General features: G+C 38.7%; 1 protein-coding gene across 1 annotated transcript in view; it reads right to left on the bottom strand.

Annotated features, from left to right (window-relative positions):
- The window catches only part of LOC127530004 (uncharacterized), a 437517-nt gene extending 416064 nt beyond the window's left edge, over window positions 1–21453 (bottom strand). Inside the window, exons 1-3 of the mRNA XM_051935553.1 lie at window positions 21427–21453; window positions 20584–20841; window positions 6634–6805 (exon numbers count right to left, since the gene is read on the bottom strand). Of these exons, the coding sequence (XP_051791513.1) occupies window positions 6634–6805; window positions 20584–20841; window positions 21427–21453 (457 nt within the window). The remainder of the gene's footprint in view (window positions 1–6633; window positions 6806–20583; window positions 20842–21426) is intronic.
- Window positions 21454–21791: the final 338 nt, after the last annotated feature.

Below are 21791 nucleotides of genomic sequence, written 5' to 3' on the forward strand. Positions count from 1 at the left end.
GCTCACATTTCTGGCACCAGCTGAGGCAAATGCGGCCAAGATGCCACTATTTAAAAGCAATGTTTTTGGCATACTATCAGGGATCATATAGCAGATTGTAGTTCTGACCTATTAAGTGCATTTCACTGCAAAGGACATCACTTAATATATCAACAGTCATATATGACCTGTGCACACACCAGTCATTACATTTTAAACCTGGCGTTTATCCCATGCCCTGTAAGCTTAAAATGGAAAAAAAAAAGTGAAGTCAATGTGATTATACTGAAATCATATACAGTACACTCTTAAAATGGTTACCTATAATTATTTTGTTATACCGAAATTCATTTACTAGTCCTCCCAGTCCTGGTGTGTTAAAACATTATAAAATGCAGATTACATTGTCTGAAATGCAACAAAAATATCTGAAGAACTCTCAAGGTAAGCATACTTTCCATTTTAATTGAATAGTAAAGGTGATGAGTAAAATAAAACAAAGTACTTAATATAATTAAGTAAAGGAAGCACATATACTGTGGCATGCAAAAGATTCGGCACCCTTGCCTAAAATGTGTGTTACTGTAAATAGTTAAGTGAGCAGAAGATGAACCAAATGGCATAAAGTTAAAGAAGACATATTTCTTTTCAGCATTTTATGCAAGATTAGTGTATTGCTTTTGTTTTGTACAATTGTACAGTGAAAAAAGGTACGGAGCACCACACATAAGTATGGGCACCCAAGATAACTTTTCCCAAGATCTCAGACCTTAATTATCTCCTTATGGCTGTGGCTTATTCACAATCATTGTTAGGAAACCCCAAGGTGATGCAAATTACTAATCTGTATAAATTCTCTGACTCCTCACACCTTGTCCCAACAATCAGCAGCCATGGGCTCCTCTAAGCAGCTGTCTAGCACTCTGAAAAAAAGACCTTTAGGAAGATTTAGCAAACTCTGGAGTGGTGGTGCTCTGCTCTACTGTGCAGTGACACCTGAACAAATGTGACCTTCATGGTACAGTCAGCACACAAAAACCTTTCCTGCATCTTGGCCACAAAATTCAGCACCAGAAGTTTGCAGATGAACATCTAAACAAGCCTGATGCATTTTGGAAACAAGTCCTGTTGACTGATGAAGTCCAAATAGAACATTTTGGTCACAATGTGCACAGTTATGTTTGGAGAAAAAATGTTTGGAGAATTCCAGGAGAAGAACACGTCTCCAAATATTAAGCATGGCGGTGGATTGATCAGGCTTTGGGCTTATGTTGCAGCCAGTGGCAAGGGGAACATGTCATCGGTAGAGTGAAGAATGAATTCAGATAAATACCAGAAAATTCTGGAAGCAGATATCATACCATCTGTAAAAAAGTTGAAGTTAAAAAGAGGATGGGTCCTACAACAAGATAATGATCTGAAAAACACAATCCATCCATCCATCCATCAATCCATCCATCCATCCATCCCCTTCCGCTTATCCGAGGTTGGGTCCCGGGGGAAGCAGCTTGAGTAGAGATACCCAGACTTCCCTCTCCCCAGCCACTTCTTCTAGCTCTTCCGGGAGAATCCTGAGGCGTTCCCAGGCCAGCCGGGAGACATAGTCCCTCCAGCGTGTCCTGGGTCTTCCCCGGGGCCTCCTCCCGGTTGGACATGCCCGGAACACCTCACCAGGGAGGCGTCCAGGAGGCATCCTGATCAGATGCCTGAGCCACCTCATCTGACTCCTCTCGATGCGGAGGAGCAGCGGCTCTACTCTGAGCCCCTCCCGGATGACTGAGCTTCTCACCCTATTTGAAAAACACCTCAAAATCTAAAATGGTTTTGCCATGTCCCTCACAGACCCCGAACCTAAACATCGTTGAAAATCTGTGGTTGGATCTCAAAAGAGAAAGATGGCCCAAGAATCCTGCAGAATTAGAAGACTTTTGCAAAGACGAATGGGCGAAAACACTCCAAGTAAGAAGTGAAAGACTCTTAGCTGACTGCCTTAAGTGTTCACAAGCTGTGATACTTGCCAAAGGGGGTCTTACTAAGATCTGACCATGTTGGGTGCTCAAACTTTTGCTTCAGGCCCTTTTCATTTTTTTGGTATTTTGTATCTGTGAATGATGGAAATAAAAATGTAACTTTGCTTAAAATATTAAAGAAATGTGTCATCTTTAACTTTATTACGTTTGGTCATCAGTTCATCTTCTGCTCACTTAAACGTTCTCAGTAATAGACATTTTAAGCAAGAGTATCCAAACGTTTGCAGCCCACTGTAGTCATGAAATAACCATATTACCCAGATAGGCAGCAACAAGCATGGTACATGTTGTAAATCTTGAATAAATACAAGTGAAGTACCAAAGTCAATAAAATGCATTTCACACCACCTTCAAAGATTGCACACTAAAAAATCATTATATCAGCTTTATATCCTTGCTTCTTGTTCTCCTGAGTTTATATAAAATTGTAACGCCCACAGTGTATTACTACTGTTAAGTCTAAGAGTGTCTGATTAGTACACACACTGGATTCTAACACCTTCTGTATTTCATTGTTCCCCACCGTATTTCAGAATATCTTTTATTAATTCACTTTGTTTATGATTCTGTAATGAAAATACAGTGGAACCTCAGTTTACGAGCATAATTCGTTCCGGAAACATGCTTGTACTCCAAAGCACTCGTATATCAAAGCGAATTTCCCCATAAGAAATAATGAAAACTCAGATGATTCGTTCTACAACCCAAAAATATTCATATAAAAATGATTAATACAAAATATAAAATAAAAATATGTAAAACAAATTAACCTTCACATTACCTTTGAAAAGATTCATGGCTGGTGTGAGGGAGACGAGAGAGAGGAGGAGGAGGGTTATTGTATAGGACGACTTTCACTCTAACTAACGGAATCACTGCTGTCTGTTGGCTCACTGGAATCTTTTTCTTTTTTTGCGACTTTAACAAGAAAACCTATCCAATGACCATTGCTTTTGCCTGAAGAGTCACTACACTTGGACACAAAATTAAAAAAAATGCTTTACACACTGTAAGGTTTCTAAACTCTTTTGGGATTCCCCCCAACGGGATGACATGTAGAAGAGTGTCCCGCAACCGCAAGTTCCCAGTGCTGTAGCAGTTCGCTGTAAAAGCGAATGAGAAAAGTTTGCGGTCGTGCTATAAACGCCTGTCGTCGATGGGTGATGCAAAGAACATTATAAAAGCAAGAGCACAGTATTACTTGGACAATAACCTGGTCACGACCCTGCCTGATTGCTGTGTCTCTGTATAGGAGAAGATGAAATTTAATGTCAGTAAATGTAAAAGTATTACACATAGGAAGTAAAAATGTTAGGTTTGAATACACAATGGGCGGTTGGAAAATCGAGAGTACACCTTATGAGAAGGGTTTTAGGAGTCATAGTGGACTTTAAACTATCAACTTCCCGACAGTGTTCAGAAGCCAATAAGAAGGCTAACAGAATGTTAGGTTATATAGCACGGTGTGTGGAGTACAAGTCCAAGGAGGTTATGCTCAACCTTTATAATGCACTGGTGAGGCCTCATATTGAGTACTGTGTGCAGTTTTGGTCTCCAGGCTACAAAAAGGACATAGCAGCACTAGAAAAGGTCCAGAGAAGAGCGACTAGGCTGATTCCAGGGCTACAGGGGTTGAATTATGAGGAAAGATTAAAAGAGCTGTGCCTATACAGTTTAAGCAAAAGAAGATTACGAGGTGACATGATTAAGTGTTTACAATTATGAAGGGAATTAGTCCAATGGATCGAGACTGTTATTTTAAAATGAGTTCATCAAGAACACGGGGACACAGTTGGAAACTTGTTAAGGGTAAATTTCGCACAAACATTAGGAAGTTTTTCTTTACATAAAGAACAATAGACACTTGGAATAAGCTACCAAGTAGTGTGGTAGACAGTAAGACGTTGGGGACTTTCAAAAGTCAACTTGATGTTTTTTTGGAAGAAATAAGTGGATAGGACTGCGGTGGGCTGGCGCCCTGCCCGGGGTTTGTTTCTTGCCTTGTGCCCTGTGTTGGCTGGGATTGGCTCCAGCAGAGCCCCGTGACCCTGTAGTTAGGATATAACGGGTTGGATAATGGATGGATGGATGGAAGTGGATAGGACTGGCAAGCTTGCTGGGCTGAATGGCCTGTTCTCGTCTAGAGTGTTCTAATGTTCTAATGTTCCTGTTTCACCCTGAATAAAGTTGGTTTTGCTAAAGTACTGAGACTCAGCCTCGTGTTTTGGGGTGTATGACAGGGACTCGCATGTTACAGTACACACACGTGGCCACCATGCTTTAGTAAACAGTATACGCTCATACGGATGTTGACTATATGAGTGAGGCACGCTGACTGAGACCGAGAATGGGAGACGATTACCCACAATCCCGCAGAGAGAAAGAGAGAAGAACCATCAGCTCAGTTGTGATCACGTGACACTCAGCAGACAAAGCAAATACATACTACTCATATTGCAAAACCTCACTCGTTTACCAAGTTCAAATGTATTAAAAATTTTAGCTCGTCTTGCAAAACACTCACAGACCAAGTTACTTGCAATCCAAGGTTTTACTGTACAAAAAATGAAATTCCCTAAAAGCTAAATTTATTCACTATTAAATCTAATATGTTTCGTACTTAATACTTATTTGACAAACTGATCAGAAGACACTGAATGAAAAATCACCACACCTTGCATCTTTTGTTTACAATATTACAGTATAATTAAAATAAGCAAAAAACGGACTTCTGTTTTGCAGCCAGCTCATCACATTTTTTTTACTGTCTCGCAACACAGTTTAATAGTGCCAAATCCTTTTTTCATTTACTGCCATGGATCATCAATGTTTAATACTACTTCCCATTTCTGAATATGGCAAACTGCACCTTTTCCCTTTGCAGTTGCCATTTCATTAAGCTCATGAACTTCACACCACTAGAATCTGGTTGTTAATTAGTAATTTTTCTATTTGATTGTCTTGAAATTATATACATCATTAATAAAAATGAAAACTCCACTCAAAAATGACTATTTTATCTGTTGTTAAACCCATGCTGTTTGATGACAGAATATGCTTCAGTGGGAACCGCCATTGACAGAACAGGAAGCAATAGCAAAACGTCAATGAAAAAAATCTCGTTATTCGTCTTACATAATCTGTACATCAGATACATCATCCAGTCACATGATCACAATATTATAAACTGTTGACATAGAGTTTGGCTAAAATATTGTTATATTAACCACTTTGACAAAATTCTTTCTTGAATGGCTGTGTAGTGTGTTTAAATAAGCGGTTTTAAATTGAGCACCTGCCTATCCTTTGGTCTGTAGACGAAGGTTTTTTAGGAATGTAACCAAAAATCTGCATTTACTTGCACTATAAAATAGAATCGGCTCAAAGACATGTTCCTTAAAATTAACAAAATTATTTCTTTTGATAATTTAAAGTTACCAACTATTGTTTTCCCTTTGTTACAATATTACCAACTGTATAATTTTGTCTTCCACCAAATGATCTATGTTGTATTTTACATTAGAATAGTAGTTGGAAACTAATAATGTCTTGAGGTATTTCAGCACATAGACAATCCAGGAATGGAAGGTGGGAAACATTATATAGAGTTCTATGCTAAATGTGTTACAAAAAAACCTTTTATTGCTATTGCTATATAGACTTGATGGCAGCCATAGTGTTGGAATGCGTAGCATTGGATGGCTTTCCATAACTCACTTAGACAGATGAGAAGAGGTTACATGAGGTCCACAGTCGATCTATAAATATGACATCTAACCTATATATCATATATTCTTACTAAATATCATATTAGGGTTTCTTGTTAACACAGCTAAATCTATACAATTGTCATTTTTTTCCCCAGACAGAAAATAACTAAATTTTGCTAAAGGCATAAAGAGTGACAGATTAAAGAAAAAACAAAGTAAAATATGCTTAAGAGTGATGAGGAAATAATGAAGTTACAAGGTGTCATTTAAAACTGCAGGTAAAGGTTGAAAACCTTCCCTTCAGGGCATTCAGTGACACACTGGCATCATATTCAGGACTACTTTCAGCTTTGCATGTTTTAATGTTTCAGCCCTCTTCTGGATAAAACTAGTTCAGAAAAAGGATGTCATCATGATGCAGTGCTGCTGTACAATGTGCCTGAATGTAATCAGGGAAACAAGATGGCACCAAGCTCTGTGCAAAACGCGCCTGGATTGGGTGCCCTCTTACAGTTTGAATGGGTTCACTTCCCAAGGCACTCTGGGAGTTAGCTCTTTTCCAATAAGGCACTTGTCCAACTACATGAGAGGCTGAGAGCCGAATAAATCATTTTCATATTGTATTTGTTTATTTATTTACTGTGCTTCAGTTCCATGAAACATAACGCAGTCATTGGGGAACTAACATTTTTTTCTAATCATTTCAGACCTCTGTACCTAATACATTATTTTTTACTTTTCAAAACTGATTTGTTTTTGTTGTTTTTTATATTACTGTAATGAAGGCTTTCTCAGAAAGAATTTTGTAACTCTGGTAATTATAATAATGTACAGTATTAAGCTATTTAAAAATCTATACAATCTTTGCTGTAATACAAAAGACAGCTGCAAAAAAAAAATATTTTTTTACTCACAATAGTCTGCTTTTCTATTTCCTTGGAATGAACCACCATAGAAAGAAGCAAAAGACTTGTTATCATCTGTGTTCACAAGCTGGGCATAAATGCCAGCCTCCTGGGGTATGTGTCTGTTCATTGATCTTTTAACTGCAGTTCTTCTGACACTTCTGCTCTCAACTGTAGCATTCTACAAAATATAAAAAAATAAGGAAATATAACCAAATGTCTTCATATTGCAGGAAGTACACAATATTACAAAATTGCCCAGAATAAGAGATTAAGTTGAGTCAGTGTTATTAATCTGCATAGACGATTAAATGACTGCAATGGTATGAACTGATTAAAAAAAAACAAGAAAAAAAACCCAACACAGTCTTAAACAGTAACGCCATAAATTATAGCAAATCACTGAGAAAAATTTTCAAGAATCTAAAATTAGTTGTAAATTTGATGCCAAAATTTAAAATACACAAAAATGAAAAAATCACTTATTTTATTACTTCTAGAATACTATAATTGAAAAACAAACTTCAATTAAACCCTGAATAATAGAAATACTGTGTCCATAAATTAATATTCAAAAAGAAATCATAATAACTTTACAGTTAGTGAAGGTAAGGGAAAATATTTGAATACATACTGATTATTAGGATTACATGTTTTAGTCCAATCACATTTTTAGTGCTATAGTATTGAACTTTGCAACAAATATGAGAAATGCTTTATTAGAATGTGAATGCTGCATAAATTTGATAATGATCTGAAGATTATACAAAGAAGCACAAAAATAACTCAAAATATTTAAATAATGCATTTAAAAAGATAACCAGATTAAAAATTAATCATTTTATTGAATACAATCCTATCAATCTGTTTTGAACACGATTTTAACTAGATGTGCTATTCATCTAAGACGGGGAATACTTTAAGTAATCAACGGAGGTCTCAGTATTAACATTTGCAGTGCACTATGCAACGCAAATATCTCTGTGATATGCCATTTGGCAGGGTATTGGTAAAAGTAACGTTTGTGATGTACTATCTATTGCCATGACAAATACAAAGCATTTGTTTACTAAAAATGCTTGTGACGTGCCATCTGTTGGAATGACAAATGCAAAGCCAGTCAGTCAGTCAGTCATTATCCGACCCGCTATATCCTAACATAGGGTAACGGGGGTCTGCTGGAGCCAATCCCAGTCAGCACAGGGCACAAGGCAGGAACAAATCCCAGGGAAGGCGCCCAAAAACAATTTATAAAAATGTTTGTGATGCAAAATCTTTTGGAAGGACAGAGACATAGCAACCAGATGGACATATATCCTTTAGTTAAGGTGGATTCCTGTTATCCAAAAGAATTATGAAACAGTAAAATTATTTACTGGAAAATGGTATACATGTTGATACTAGCTGAAATACCTGGCGTTGCCCAGGAGGAAAGTAAAGTGTTTTTTTTTAATTGTTTGAAAAAAAATATAATTAAAAAAAACACAACTTTAAAATAAAATAAATTAACAAACAATGAAGACTCAGTAATATGCTTGTATTGTTTACTGAAGTACCTAGTTATATACAATGCTTTTAGTTTTTCTATCTTTATCCAATATGTAAAGGTTCTTAGGACTTTGTACCCTTGAACATGCTGCATAAAGTTGTCCATGTGAGTAACAGACTGTGTTCAAATTGATTCCAGCAATTTTCAATGATTGTGCAAACGTTCCGTGCGTCAAGTGGATGATAACAGACATACAAGACCGAATCTCTAATTAGTCTTTTCCAATTGAAATTCTTTTACAATCAATTAAACATTAAATATTTTACCTATATAAATAAATATTATAAGTTAAATATCATAGCGATATTTGTTTTATAATTTACCTTCGATTTTGATAAGTTCAATTAGTTTTTTGATTATTAACATATTAAAAAAAAATCCTATTTCTTTTTTCCAAAAAAATTGTAACACCAACAAGTTAGTTATGATGTTGTGAAACAAATGACATTTAGTTCACTAATGAATAAACAAAAATTAGAAAGACAGCCGCTGAATCCACAAAATAAATATAGGATGTTTGTGGTAGATAAAAATAAAATTGCTTACTTATATGTAATAGATAGCCTATTTTAATCAAAATATAATCACGAAATACGTTCAAAGTAGTGTAAAAACGATGGGAAAAGCGAAGCCTTTTTTAAGGTTTTTTGATAGATTAATTTTTGTTTTGTGGTGTAGTAATAAGTTTTTACATGCAGAATTTCTGACAACGTAAAAGAATGTCAATTAGATTAATATTATTATTAGGTTGATTTAATTCAATTACCACAACAACATTGTTACAATAAGAATAATGCAAGATGAAAATATAGTTAACAAAAACAAACATTAAACGACAAACAAATAATACTACGGATTTTTCATGATAAAACTGTCAGTTGCTTCTACAGAGCACACCAGAAACATTCCGAGCGTCAACTGGATGATAACATACATACAAGGCCGCAAGATTGTTACAGTCTGCTGTATATATAAGATATATATATTGTGACAGTTTAAGGGTCCCCATGACCCCTTGAACCCTCAGACCAGACGTCAGACACCAGATAAAAGTCCAAATAATGGTTTATTATAATAATAAATGTGTACAATGCACCACTACTCCACACTACTCTAATAAACAATAAATAATAATCAATAATCCTCCACTCCCAGATGCGTTGCCACTCTTCCACCCAGCTCAGCTTATCCGTCTGGGATTTCCCAGAGTACTTTATAGTCCGTGACCCGAAAGTGTTTCTGTCCCTCAGTCCATGTGACTTTCTATCACTTCCAGGTCAGGTAAAAACTTCTTTTCTTCATCAGCCCGGAAGCCCTTTATTTCTTCCAACCATGTGACTAGGATTTACTTCCGGGCTGTATGGAAAATAAACTTGTCTGTGTCTCCATGCAGCGTCCCCTGGCGGTCCCGACGTTATCCAGCAGGGCTGTGTATTAAAACTCCATAGTTCATGATGCCCTGCTGGAATTCGGGGCATCTCCACATTGCAAGGAGGGCTCCATCTAGCGGCCTGGGAGTATTGGCCGGGATGAATGGCCGGCCATATCCCAAAATATATATATATATATATATATGTAGTTTGAGTCACAAAAACAGAATGAGTCCCAAAAATAGTTGGGATGCCAGCTCTATTTAATTTCAAAAGCAACAGATGTGCATTAGCGCTCAAACATACAGAATGCTGGCAGTCACCTCCAGTTCACCCTCTGGTGGTCATTCCGAGTGTCAACTGGATGATAACATGCATACAAGACCGCATGATCGGGTTGATTTCACCCTACAGTATTTTTAGTCAACCAATGAGAAACATGTGTACCAAGTTTCATGAAAATCGCTCCAGCCGTTCGGAAGTGATGCTGGAACATACATACGTACACACACACACATACATTGACTTTTATATATATAGAAGATTACAATTGTATACATTTTAAAATTGTTACAATAGTGTTCACATTTATGATGATTTGTTTTCTTATAATTGACACTAACAAAATGCTTTATTAGGGAGTGACAAACGCGGTGGTAGTGAGGAGCAAAATCATGTAGGGTGCCACAGTTCAGGAAAAACATTTTCATCCAATTCCTCACATAAAGAGAATAGTTTAAAGTGTAGCAAGTATTCTGAATTTAGTTAAGAATTTGGTTATGTGATGGACGACCGGCTATGGACTCCGGTCACCACCCCCAGGCCACTAGGAGGAGCCCTCCGGACAGCATATTTGTGCCCCGAGTTCCAGCAGGGCCTCATGGACTTTGTAGTGTTGTGACACAGCCCTGCTGGATACCTTGGGGGCCGCCAGGAGTCGCTGTAGGGGGGCTAGTGGGCTCTTGCATGCTCTATAACCCGGGAGTGCGTCACAATCACGTGACTGGAGGAAGCGGCGTGCTCCCGGGATGAAAAGGACTGTTTACCCTGACCCGGAAGGGATAAGGACTTGGGGGTTTGGCCAGGAGCCACTTCCGGGTCAGGGGCTATAAAAGGACTCTGGGTAAGCCCAGACATTGGAGCTGAGCTGGGAGGAAGGGTGGCAAAGTGTCTGGGAGTGTGGAGGATTATTGTTTATTGATTATTGTTATTATTATTATTATTGAGTATTGTGGAGAGGAGGGTGCTTTGTGCACTTATTTATATTAATAAATATTATATTTGGACTTTTACCTGGTGTCTGACGTCTAGTCTGAGGGTTCAAGGGGTCACGGAGACCTCTAGCTTTCACAGTTAGCAGTTGCATAGTGGCCCATGTGAAAGGAGTTACAGAAGTATGGCCGACTAAGAACAAGGAACTGAATAGTACAGATATTGAAGATGTTGATGAGGAAAATAAAAAAAAGATGTAAAGCAATAGTCATCCACAGTCCAAAGGATCAATGGTAGTATGTAAAGGCAAGAGTGATCTCATCTGAAGCAATATTAAAAGAGTCTTGGATGGAGACAAAGAAGGCAAGAACAACATATACAGTTTGGAGAGAGTCTATGATAATGGTATTTCATTTATGAGGAAATAGGTTTTGACTAAAAATGAAGGAATGATTTTGGTACATCTGCATAGAAGTAGTTACAATATACAGATAGGGATTTGTGAAATTAGATAACATGAAGACACAGATATCTACTTGATTAATAGCTAATAAGATGGCATGAAGATTAATTAAAGTAGAATGAAGACAGATGGATAGGGAAGAAAGACAAGAACAAAATGTTGGCAGATATACAGAAGTCCAGTAAAAGGATAATATTGTCAGAGAATAAGATGGCCACGAGGATGAAGCAAGGTCCCTCCAGGGACTTCTCAGAAGGAACAAATGGTTGGTAGATTACACAATGTGAACTGCATAGAAGTCAGTTTTAAAAAGAAAGCAAAGCATTAATAGAATGTGGAATATTGAAAATCCAGGTAGGTGACAGGCCAGAATCAGTGACCCACAATCCACAGCCCTGTACTAAGGAGAGAAAAGTGTGACAGAAACTGCAGGATCAGGAGGAAGCTACTGGTGTTGCAGATTTCAAACAGTAGGACCGTGTTTTGGAGATGAAAGGTCAAGAGAAAAAGGGGAGGCATAGCAATAGATAAAGATGGCTTGGTTTGAAACTCTCTGACAATTCCAAGCCACCTGAGATGGAATACTTTAATGGAGAGGAAGAACAATTAAATTACAAGAGCTGGATATTTGCTTGCAAAGATCAATAGAATGAAGAAACAACAGGAATGGGATGGGCCCAGAATGAAAAAGTCATGATTAATAACAAGAATCGGCAGTGGATGCTGAGCTGAGTAACACGAAGCCTCCGAAGCAGCATGTACTTTTTATCTGCTACACTTAAACAGGCTGCTTACAGTTGCCTAAAAGCAGATTTCAGTTCAACTAGAATGCCAAAGCGGAGACAATGAGACATTTTGTTTGCTCCTAATGTAACTAAAAAAGATAGATGTCTTTTTACAACCACTAACTTCCTTTATTTGTTAAAGCATTACTTTAAGAATTGTTATTTTTCTAAAAATCAATTTTAAATTATGAGTGCTGAAAGCACTTAAAGAACGAGATATTCAGGCCGTTCGGGTTTAAAACGTACTTATTTTTTATCGGAGTACAGCTGGAAGAATGTGTATATATGGGTACATAAAAAACACTAAACCTTTTGTTTTTGAAATACATTTTTATTTGTTCATTTTATATAACGTATATTTTAAATTAAAATAATTAAAGTAGAACAAAGGAAATGTAAGAATATGATTTATTAGAGGTAGATGAATGAAGTTATAAGTTTCCATTTTGGTATTTTATTTACTATTTGTTTAAAAATTTTTCCACTAAAACTGGTTGCTAGTTATTTTTTAAGCTAGTATTGATTTATTTACTTTTGATTTTAATACATGTACTGCAAAGGGATATTTATGTCAAAAAAATGAATGTGAAAGTAATTTTGCTTATGTCAAATCAAATCTATCTAAAACATTACCTCAGAGTTATCCATGAGTGGATAAATAATAATAAAATAGTAAATAAAATGTTTGTTAAATAACTTTAAAATATGTTATAAAGTATCCATACAAATGTGGGCTAGCACCTCATTCTTATAAAAATTACCAATTTTTTAATCTATCTATCTATCTATCTATCTATCTATCTATCTATCTATCTATCTATCTATCTATCTATCTATCTATCTATCTATCTATCTATCTATCTATCTATCTATCTATCTATCTATCTATCTATCTATCTATCTATCTATCTATCTATCTATCTATCTAAAAATGCTAAGGATTGTGTTCATCTGTCACACTTATACTCGTGAACCGCTTGGGTTAGAACCTTGATCTTTGTCTTACTTGAAATCTTATGAAGTAATATGTGTTTGTGAAGCAAAAAATGTGGCTAGCAGCAAAACAGTTAACAGGCTTTGCATCTTTCTTAACCAAAATGATCAAGGAGGTGACATGGTAGAAAGAAAAAGAAAATCAACGACATCTGCAGAATGTGAAAAAAATTGCAGACTCCAAATCTGTGATAGGAGAAAGATGAAGGACAGCAGCAGCACTTGCTGCATGGCAAGCACGTGCAGTGCAGCTACCTGCTGCTACTCTCAAACTACTGGGGCTGGAACCTTAATCATAGGAGGACCAGATGTCCAAGTATTTCCTAGTGTAATATAGATGTAAACTACTTTTAGTAATGTGTTTCAAACATCTATAATTTATACCTGTTAAAATATGCAAATATAACCATTGGGAAATAATCAAGGAACATCTAAAAATATGTTCCTACAAAGGCTAGATTAAGCAAAAATATGGAAGTCTTTCTCACTCATTTTTATTTTACCAGAATAACTTATCCGCTGCTGATTGTCATAGTGGCAGCTTGCTGGATGAACAAACCAAGCCACTCTATCATGAGCAACAGTCTTTAGCTTTAGCTCCACAATGCTGGAAGTCCAGCTGAGCCATTTAGCATGTGACATATGGCAAGTGATCAGAGGTCATTCTAACTGTATACCTCAACTACCTCCACTGGCTCAATTCGATCTGGAGAAGCATTAATTCCATTCCAAGGTCCTCCTGTATTACTGCTCTCCACACCTTAGTTTGGTTGTTTGCACATGCAGCCTCATTCTTTTGGTCATTACCCAGAGCCCATAACATGAGGTGTGTACTTTGTCTCTAGGACTTAGCTTCTGCTTCACCACCACAGCCTAGTACAAAGTCTGCAAAACTGCAGCTGTTCTTGCAATTGTTGGCCTATCTTACAAAAACCTCTACATTTTCATAAACAGGATCCCCTCCTTTCCTTAAAAAAGCTACTGCCTACTAACCTTCTTCTTCAGGTGGAGGACTGTGCCCACACATTTGGAAATATTGATTCAATTTTGATCATATCACATTTGACTGAGAATCACTTCAATGTTTGGCAGAGGAGGCAGCTGGATAAAGTTCCAGGAGATAGCATTAGCAACATGAAACAGAGTCTGCACTACTCATGCAGATTGGACTTGCAGACTCCCATGAATCTTTCAATATCTGTAAAATGACAAAAAACTGGTTCACTGTTCCACAGTCAGGGTGGAATACCTTGTGTCCATCCTGGACCAGAGATTCAGCTAAAGGGTGGATTCTCCATTTTATCATTGGCACATATCCTTTTGTAGAGAACCACACGTCAGCTAGTATACAGGCACAGTCTTCATCTTCCATGTACAACCAAGGCACTCTCTGAAAATCTACTGCTCTCTTCATTGCCCTGAGTTCATCAATATAAGAGAATGTGTAATGTCAGGGATGGGAATTGAAAATAGGACTTGACGAAGTGAGTTAGTGGCACACACTACTGTGCAATCCCCTCATTATGTTCTAATAATCATAACTTAAGGTTTAGAGTTTGGACAGAAGGAACATACAGAAGCAAATGTATTGACTAATTAATGCAAAAAACAAACACTGGCATCAAAGTTTTACTTCATATAATGGAGGTCAAAATCATCTCCACATTGAGAAGCAGTTGAAGAACAAAACTGGTAAGGAGTTAAAAGTGAAATTAAAACAGCAAAAGCCCATACAGGATAAATAATATCAGCTGTTAAACTCAGGGCTTATAAAAGCATGTGGACAGCAGTTAAAAAGAAAATGATTAATGGCAACAATCAGTTAAAGAAGAATGGCACTGAAACAATAAACGTCAACCCCATGAGGTTCTTGAAGTACTGTATTTAATATACAGAATGTTCAAAAATGAAAAAGTTTATTAACAGCAGTAATGGGGAATATAAATACAAAGTATAAAACTAATGCCTACGTTTCCAAATTTTCTTCCGTTTTTTCCTATGAAAGCCACCCAGTAGCTACAGGAAATATTAAATATAACGTTCAACAATTAAGAGTTTACAGACCAACAAGTACAAAAAACAAGTATTAAAAAATACAGATCATGTAAATCTCTTAAACCTGATAATATTTATTCATGAGTGCTAGAAGAAGGTAGTAATTGTTTATAGAGTATAATCCTTTAACATATACATACAGAAGATATTGCAGAGTTAGACATTCCTAAAGAATAGAAGTTAGCAATTATCAAACTGCTGTACAGTATAATAAATGTGATCGATGAAAACTCTGATAGGTATAAGTCATGTAGCTTAATGTGTAAATGAATTTGTCAGCAGCCATACCACCTGCACTTCATAACATACCATCCAACTGAAGATAAGCATGGTCAGGCCAGGCCGGGACTTGGATGGGAGACCATCTTGGAAAAGCTAGGGTTGCTGCTGGAAGAAGTGCTGGTGAGGCCAGCTGGGGGAATCCAAATGCCTCAGTGCAATGATGACGACACTGTGCTGTAAATATGATGCCCTTCTTCAGAGAAAACATAAAATTGAGGTCCTGACTCTCTGTAGTCATTAAAGATCCCTGGGCATCTCTGAAACAGAGTAGGGTTTATCCTGCTGTCCTAGCTAAACTGGCCATCATGACCATGTCCATTCTGGCCTCCTAATCATCCCCTGTCTCTAACTGTCTCTCTCTCTCTCACCCCCTCACCACCTAATAACTAATGTGTAGTGAGTGCAGTGGCACATTAATGGCTCCTGTCACAACATCCAGGTGTGTGCTACACATTGGTGGAGGCTGAAGTGGGCACCATCTGTCTATGTAAAGCACTTTGAATAATGAGAAAAGCACACTGTATAGATGTAATTAATTGATATTATCTATTATTAATAGAGTTGTTAAAGACAAGATGGAGAAACAGATCTCAAGCACAAGTACGTTAGGAAACATTCTAAATGGGTTACGTGGGAGAGACACGGTTTCTTTTTATTGTGATTTTCAAAAGGCTTCTGATAAGATATCTAATAAAAGGCCAGTAGAAGACTAACAGTAGTAATTCAAGGTGCAGTGTGTACACATTTACTGTATTGCATTAAGTTTACAAAACAATGGGTTATAGAGTGAGAATCATTTTCCTAATTAGGTTCTGCCGCAATTAGTGAAATGCAGGAAACCAGTAATAAATTAAGAAAAAAAGAAATAAAGAAAAACCATAATACCACAAGATGAAAAAAAAAATTATTGTCAAAAACAGGCAAAAGTCAGAAGCCTAAAAGATTAAGCTAAGTTGCCGAAGGAAAAAAAAACAAAAAATCACATTGAGAAAAACTCACGAGCGTTTTAACTCCCTAAAATGATTTGTAATAAAGACACTGCAAGGTTTGGTTACTGAATCCAAAAACTTTCGAAGTTCAAGTAGTTCAGAGCATTCCACCATCTTAAATACTTTCGGTAACCATGTGGCAGCAACCAAGGCAATGATACTAATAACAAAGCACAAGAAATGGTGCACCCTTAGTCATAAATGATAAATAAAATGGTAAAGTGATAACAATAGTTAAATAATGATCAAAAATGTAAATGTTATCAAATTAAAAAATAATTGGAAAAATAATTACAAAATAAATCTGCATGGTCAAAAGCCCAGTTCATGACAGTTGTCCCTAAGGAATCAGCAGTGGAGTGCCTGTTTAATTTACATAAATAATAATTTAATGAACAAGATAAATCTGCTAAGAATGTTAAACAAGGTAGATTGGTGGATCATTACAAAAGGACCTGAAAAGAATTCAGACTTGGGGGGATATGTGGTGGATGAAGATCAATGGGAAAAAACTGTAATGTTTAACAGTTAGGAAGTAAAAATAGTAAGGATAATTACAGAAAGGGAGGTCTGAATCATGAAAGACTTGGGAGTCCTTTGAGGCTAACTGCCACCATCTAGAGACTTTACAGAAGCAATTGGCTAATAGGATGTTGGGTTACATAGCATTATGTTTTGTGTGAAAGAGAATAGAGGTTGTTGTTAAGATACTTTTGATACTTCATATGGAATGTTTAGGTATAGTTTTGATCTCGATGGTACAAATAGGACATTAAAGTTCACACAGGCTTTAGGGTATGAGAACATTAAGTAGTGAATCGTAACTTGGTTGGATAATAGCACTTTCAATGCCTTTCACAGGAGAGTAGAGACCTCAGGATGGCCATGGCTCAATCTTTTAAATGTTCGTATCCCTGCGTGAGGAGAAAGTCGTGTGGCAAGCCAGCAAGCTGACAGCTGATCCCGCAAAAAGGTAGTGTGTTTCTTTTCAATTGAAAAACTGTTTCAGAGGGGGTTTCTGAATCGGCAGCGGTCACACCCCCACCCTCAGCTTTGTTCACTCCTTTGTGAACCAAGCGATCCACAAAACCAGGCTCTGCCAGGCAAGAGAGGACATCAGTTTTAACATGCGCAGAGCCGGGACTATGACGGACAATAAAATCAAACAGCTGCAACCTTAAGAACCACCGCATAAGGCAAGAGTTTGTATCCTTCCATCTGTAGAACCATTGAAGAGGAGCTTGATCGGTCACCAAGGTAAGTTTACGCCCCCACGAATAATAATAGAGCACTCCCACAGCCCATTTGATCTCCAAACACTCCTTTTCTATAGTCGAGTAGTTACACTCCCTGGTTAGCAGCTTTCAGCTCAAAAACGAGATCGGGTGCTCCTCACCATCAAAAACCGGAGACAGGACAGCACCTAAACTGAGTGTACTAGTGTCTGTCTGCAAAACGAACTCATGAGAGAAGTCTGGGTTTCTCAACACTGGGTACATTGACAAAGAAGACTTTAAATCATTGAAGAACCTTTCACAATCATCCGACCAGACAACACAGTGGTTCTTTCTACCCTTCATAAGATCAGTTAGAGGAGCAGCTCTATTTGCAAAATTCGGGAGAAATCTATAATAACCACCTGTCTCTGCATTTTTGTAAACAGGTAAGCAAGCACCTCATCCACTTTCTTTAATTGAGGTCTAACCAAACCTCCACCCATAAAATAACCTAAATAGTTCATCTCAGACATACCCAACTTACATTTCTTAGGGTTAGCTGTCAATCCAGCCTGTCTGAAGCTGTCTAGTACACCCTGAAGCCACTTCAAATGTGAAGGCCAATCATTACTGAAAATGACGACATCATCGAGATACGCCCTGGAATATTCAGAATGGGGACGTAAAATCTGATCCATCATACAGTGTGGGGTAAATTTGTATAACCCGTCAGGGGTGGCAAATACTGTTTTTTCACAACTGGAAGCTTCAAGAGACACCTGCCAATACCCTTTCATAAGATCAAGCATGGAGATGTACAAAGCCTGTCCCAATTTCTCCAACAACTCATCAACACGGTGCATAAGATAAGAATCAAATTTGGAAACTTTATTTAAGCATCTGAAATCGATACAGAATCGAACCATTGGGTTTTGGGACCAAAACGATCAGACTGCATGAGTCGCTTTTACTTTCATGAATAACACCCAATTCAAGCATTTGTCTGACCTCATTGTGCACCACATTCCATTTTGCCTCGGATATCCAAAAAGAGCACATCTACACCTTAACACCAGGCTCCGTAGCAGTCTTATGTTCGGCAAGAGCAGTAAAGCCTGGCAAGGGGGAAAATACAGTACATCACTTTTCCAACTTATTAGAGACAGCAACTCCACTTTCTGTGAATCAATCAAATCGCCACCAATATCAACATCTGTCTGTGACATAGCAGCCTTGGGCATCAACGCCTCCTAGAGTTCATCCCACTCTTTCAAGAGATTAACATGTAAAACCTGCACGGGTTTCCATCTGCCAGGTATCCTGACTTTGTAATTCAAGCCCCATACACTCCTCATTGACAGCAGGACCCTGTCATTTCGCAAAGAACTTGTGTGGATCGGTAGGAATCAAAACCAGGACCCGATTGCCCGGATTAAATTCCCAAAGTTTGCTACACTTATCATAATGCCGTTTTTGGGCATCCCGTTCATGCTGCTGGTGCTCCAAAGCAATAGAAGGAAACTTAGAAATTTGATCCTCCAGGTAAACAACCAGGTCAGCAAAGCTAGGGCCATTAGCATTAGAACATACACCTGTCCATTCCTCATGAATAACATCCAAGACGCCCCGTGGACGTCTACCAAATAGCAACTCAAAGGGACTCAAGTCCGTAGAAGCCTGTGGCGATTCCTGAACCGCGAACATCAGGAAGGGCAAAACAGAGTCCCAGGATGTTACAGTAGGTCATTATCACCCGCCTGATCATCTGCTTTAGTGTTGTTAAACTGCTCCATCAGGCCATTTGTCTGCGGATGGTAAACAGTGGTACACAGCTTTTTAATGGCAAGGCTGTCACACAACTGTTTCATGATGCATGAAGTAAAGGGTGAACCCTGGTCATTCAGAATTTCACGGGAAATGGCAATACGGGTAAAGATCTCACACAGAGCCTTTGCAACAGATACAGAGTTGGCCTTCTGGAGAGCAGCCACTTTAGTGTAATCAATCAGCACGAAAATATACTGATACACATTCTTACCTTTTGGGAGGGGACCCACAATATCCAAACCAACCCGTAGAAACGGAATGTCTAAAATAGGCATCGAGGAAAGGAGAGCCCGACGGGGCCTGTGAGCAGAGACCTGACAGTCAGGGTAAGACTTACAAAACGGTTTGATATCCCTGCCCGTATTCAGCCAATAAAACTGCTTTGAGATGTGCTCAGTAGTCTTTTCGGCGCCCAGATGACCGCCCAACACATGCGCGTAAGCCATCGACAATACTATTTCCCTGCATTCATCTTGGACAACCAGTTGTTCAATCAGACTGCCCCAACGCGATCAGAGATCACTCAATAAAGGAAGCCGCTTTTAACAAGAAAGTTCAGAGTTTTGAAGCCGGGGGTCTTACAGTCCACATAATAGGAGTCTCAGGCAGCGTAAGCCTATTTGAATGCAAACACCAAAGAGCTGTCAGCTTGCTCCAAGAGCACAAAATCTGCTTGCTCGCTAGCTGATGCCTCTGTTGAGGCCGGGGTAGTGACCACCGCCACTGCATTAGAAGGACCGGGCAGTCGCTCGAGAAAATCCAAGGAGTCCCCCTCACTGGAGAGATCAGGTTCAATTTCCAGGTCGGTACCCCGGTCAATTCTGTTAGCCACCAGCCTCTCCCCTCCCTCCATAGCTCCTGGGAGAGTCGGCAATGGCACCTTGATGTCGGCCAAGACCCTAGGAAATGGTATTCCTCTTCCCCACCAGCAAGGGCCAGGGGCAAGAATCAGATATAGCAGTCCAGACTTTAAAGTTTTGTCCTTTATACTTCAAAGGAAGCAACACAGTCTCATAGTCCTTAACATCTCCATGGACAAGGCGTATGCTCACTCGCTCCGTGCCAGAGGAGGGAGTCTCGCACAGCCAGTTAAGACGAATCACACAGAGGTCACTACCCGTGTCCAACAAGTTAGGGATCTGCCAGCCAGCCAATGTAACAGACACACTGAAACTGTCTTCCTTCAGAGACTTAGATGGGACCAGCGAGCAACATACCTGAGGCAAGTCGACTTCCATGGACTGAGCAGGAGAGAGGTGACATTCCCTAGCCAGATGTCCGGTCTGATCACAGCGGAAGCATCTGCGCTTGGTCCCAAATCCGGAATTCCCGCGATGTCGTCTTCTATTCGGAATTCCCTCGACAGCAAGATCGGCAGCCCTGGGTGCCTGGGCAAGGGAAAGGTGCCTGGCAGGGGCCGGCTCTTCATCAAGGGGATCAAGTGGGCCAGCAGCAACAGCTGGAGCGGAGGGAGTCTGGGGGAAAAAGACAGGAGAGTGAGAGACCTCAGGATGACCACAGCTCAATCTTTTAAATGTTCGTAGCCGCACACGACTAACTCCTCGCGTCGCAAGCCTGCAGCTGATCCTGCAAAGAGGTGTTTCTTTTCCATTGAAAAACTTTTTAAGAGAGGATTTCTGAAGGGGCAGCGGTCACAATAGATAGTTGAGTAGCTCATATTCATTCTCATGTTTTTCTTGCAGTTTTCATTTTGTTAGTAGCATATAGACCATAGATTGGTAAAAGTTCCCAACTTTTGGGTTTGCACAGTCATGGCTGTATTCAATAAGAAAGGGTAGCATACAGCTTGTGAAATATGTTGCAGTGGGTAGCTGCTGCAGTTCAAGCAATCACCATTGCTCTGCTATCACTGTCAGTGGCGATTCTCTAAGGGGACCCCCACCCAACCCCACCTGAATCTGATGGTCATCATTGACTGGGTCATGAAGATACTATGCATTTGGCACATATCTAGTATAAAGGAAAGGGTACAGAGAAGATTCTTTTACTGAAATTCAAGAGTGCACCAGAACTATGCCTTCTGTCTGTGAAAACTTAACCTTCATTTCCTTTCTCATCTGCGTCATTGATTGCAGCAGCTGAAAGAGAAAGTTTCAAATGTTTTCTACACTGTTAAAAAATTAGGAGACAAACTAAACACACCACCAAATAAGCTGGAGAGTGGTGACATGTTGCATGTTGATTAACACATGCAAGTATGAATTTTACTGTACTCTCTACATACAGTATGACAATAATGACCCTATATACCTATGAACAAGATGAAAATTATTTTACTTATAGCCCATACCTTGCCATATACAATATGTGTCAAACACAGTTTGGTATGGTGTCTTTATGCTTTCATCTTCCATGTTCGTGATGTTGATCCTCATTGAGGTGACACATAAGATGGCAACATACA

The sequence above is a fragment of the Erpetoichthys calabaricus genome, chromosome 13 (assembly GCF_900747795.2).
Source record: "Erpetoichthys calabaricus chromosome 13, fErpCal1.3, whole genome shotgun sequence".
NCBI classification, from domain to species: Eukaryota; Metazoa; Chordata; class Cladistia; order Polypteriformes; family Polypteridae; genus Erpetoichthys; species Erpetoichthys calabaricus.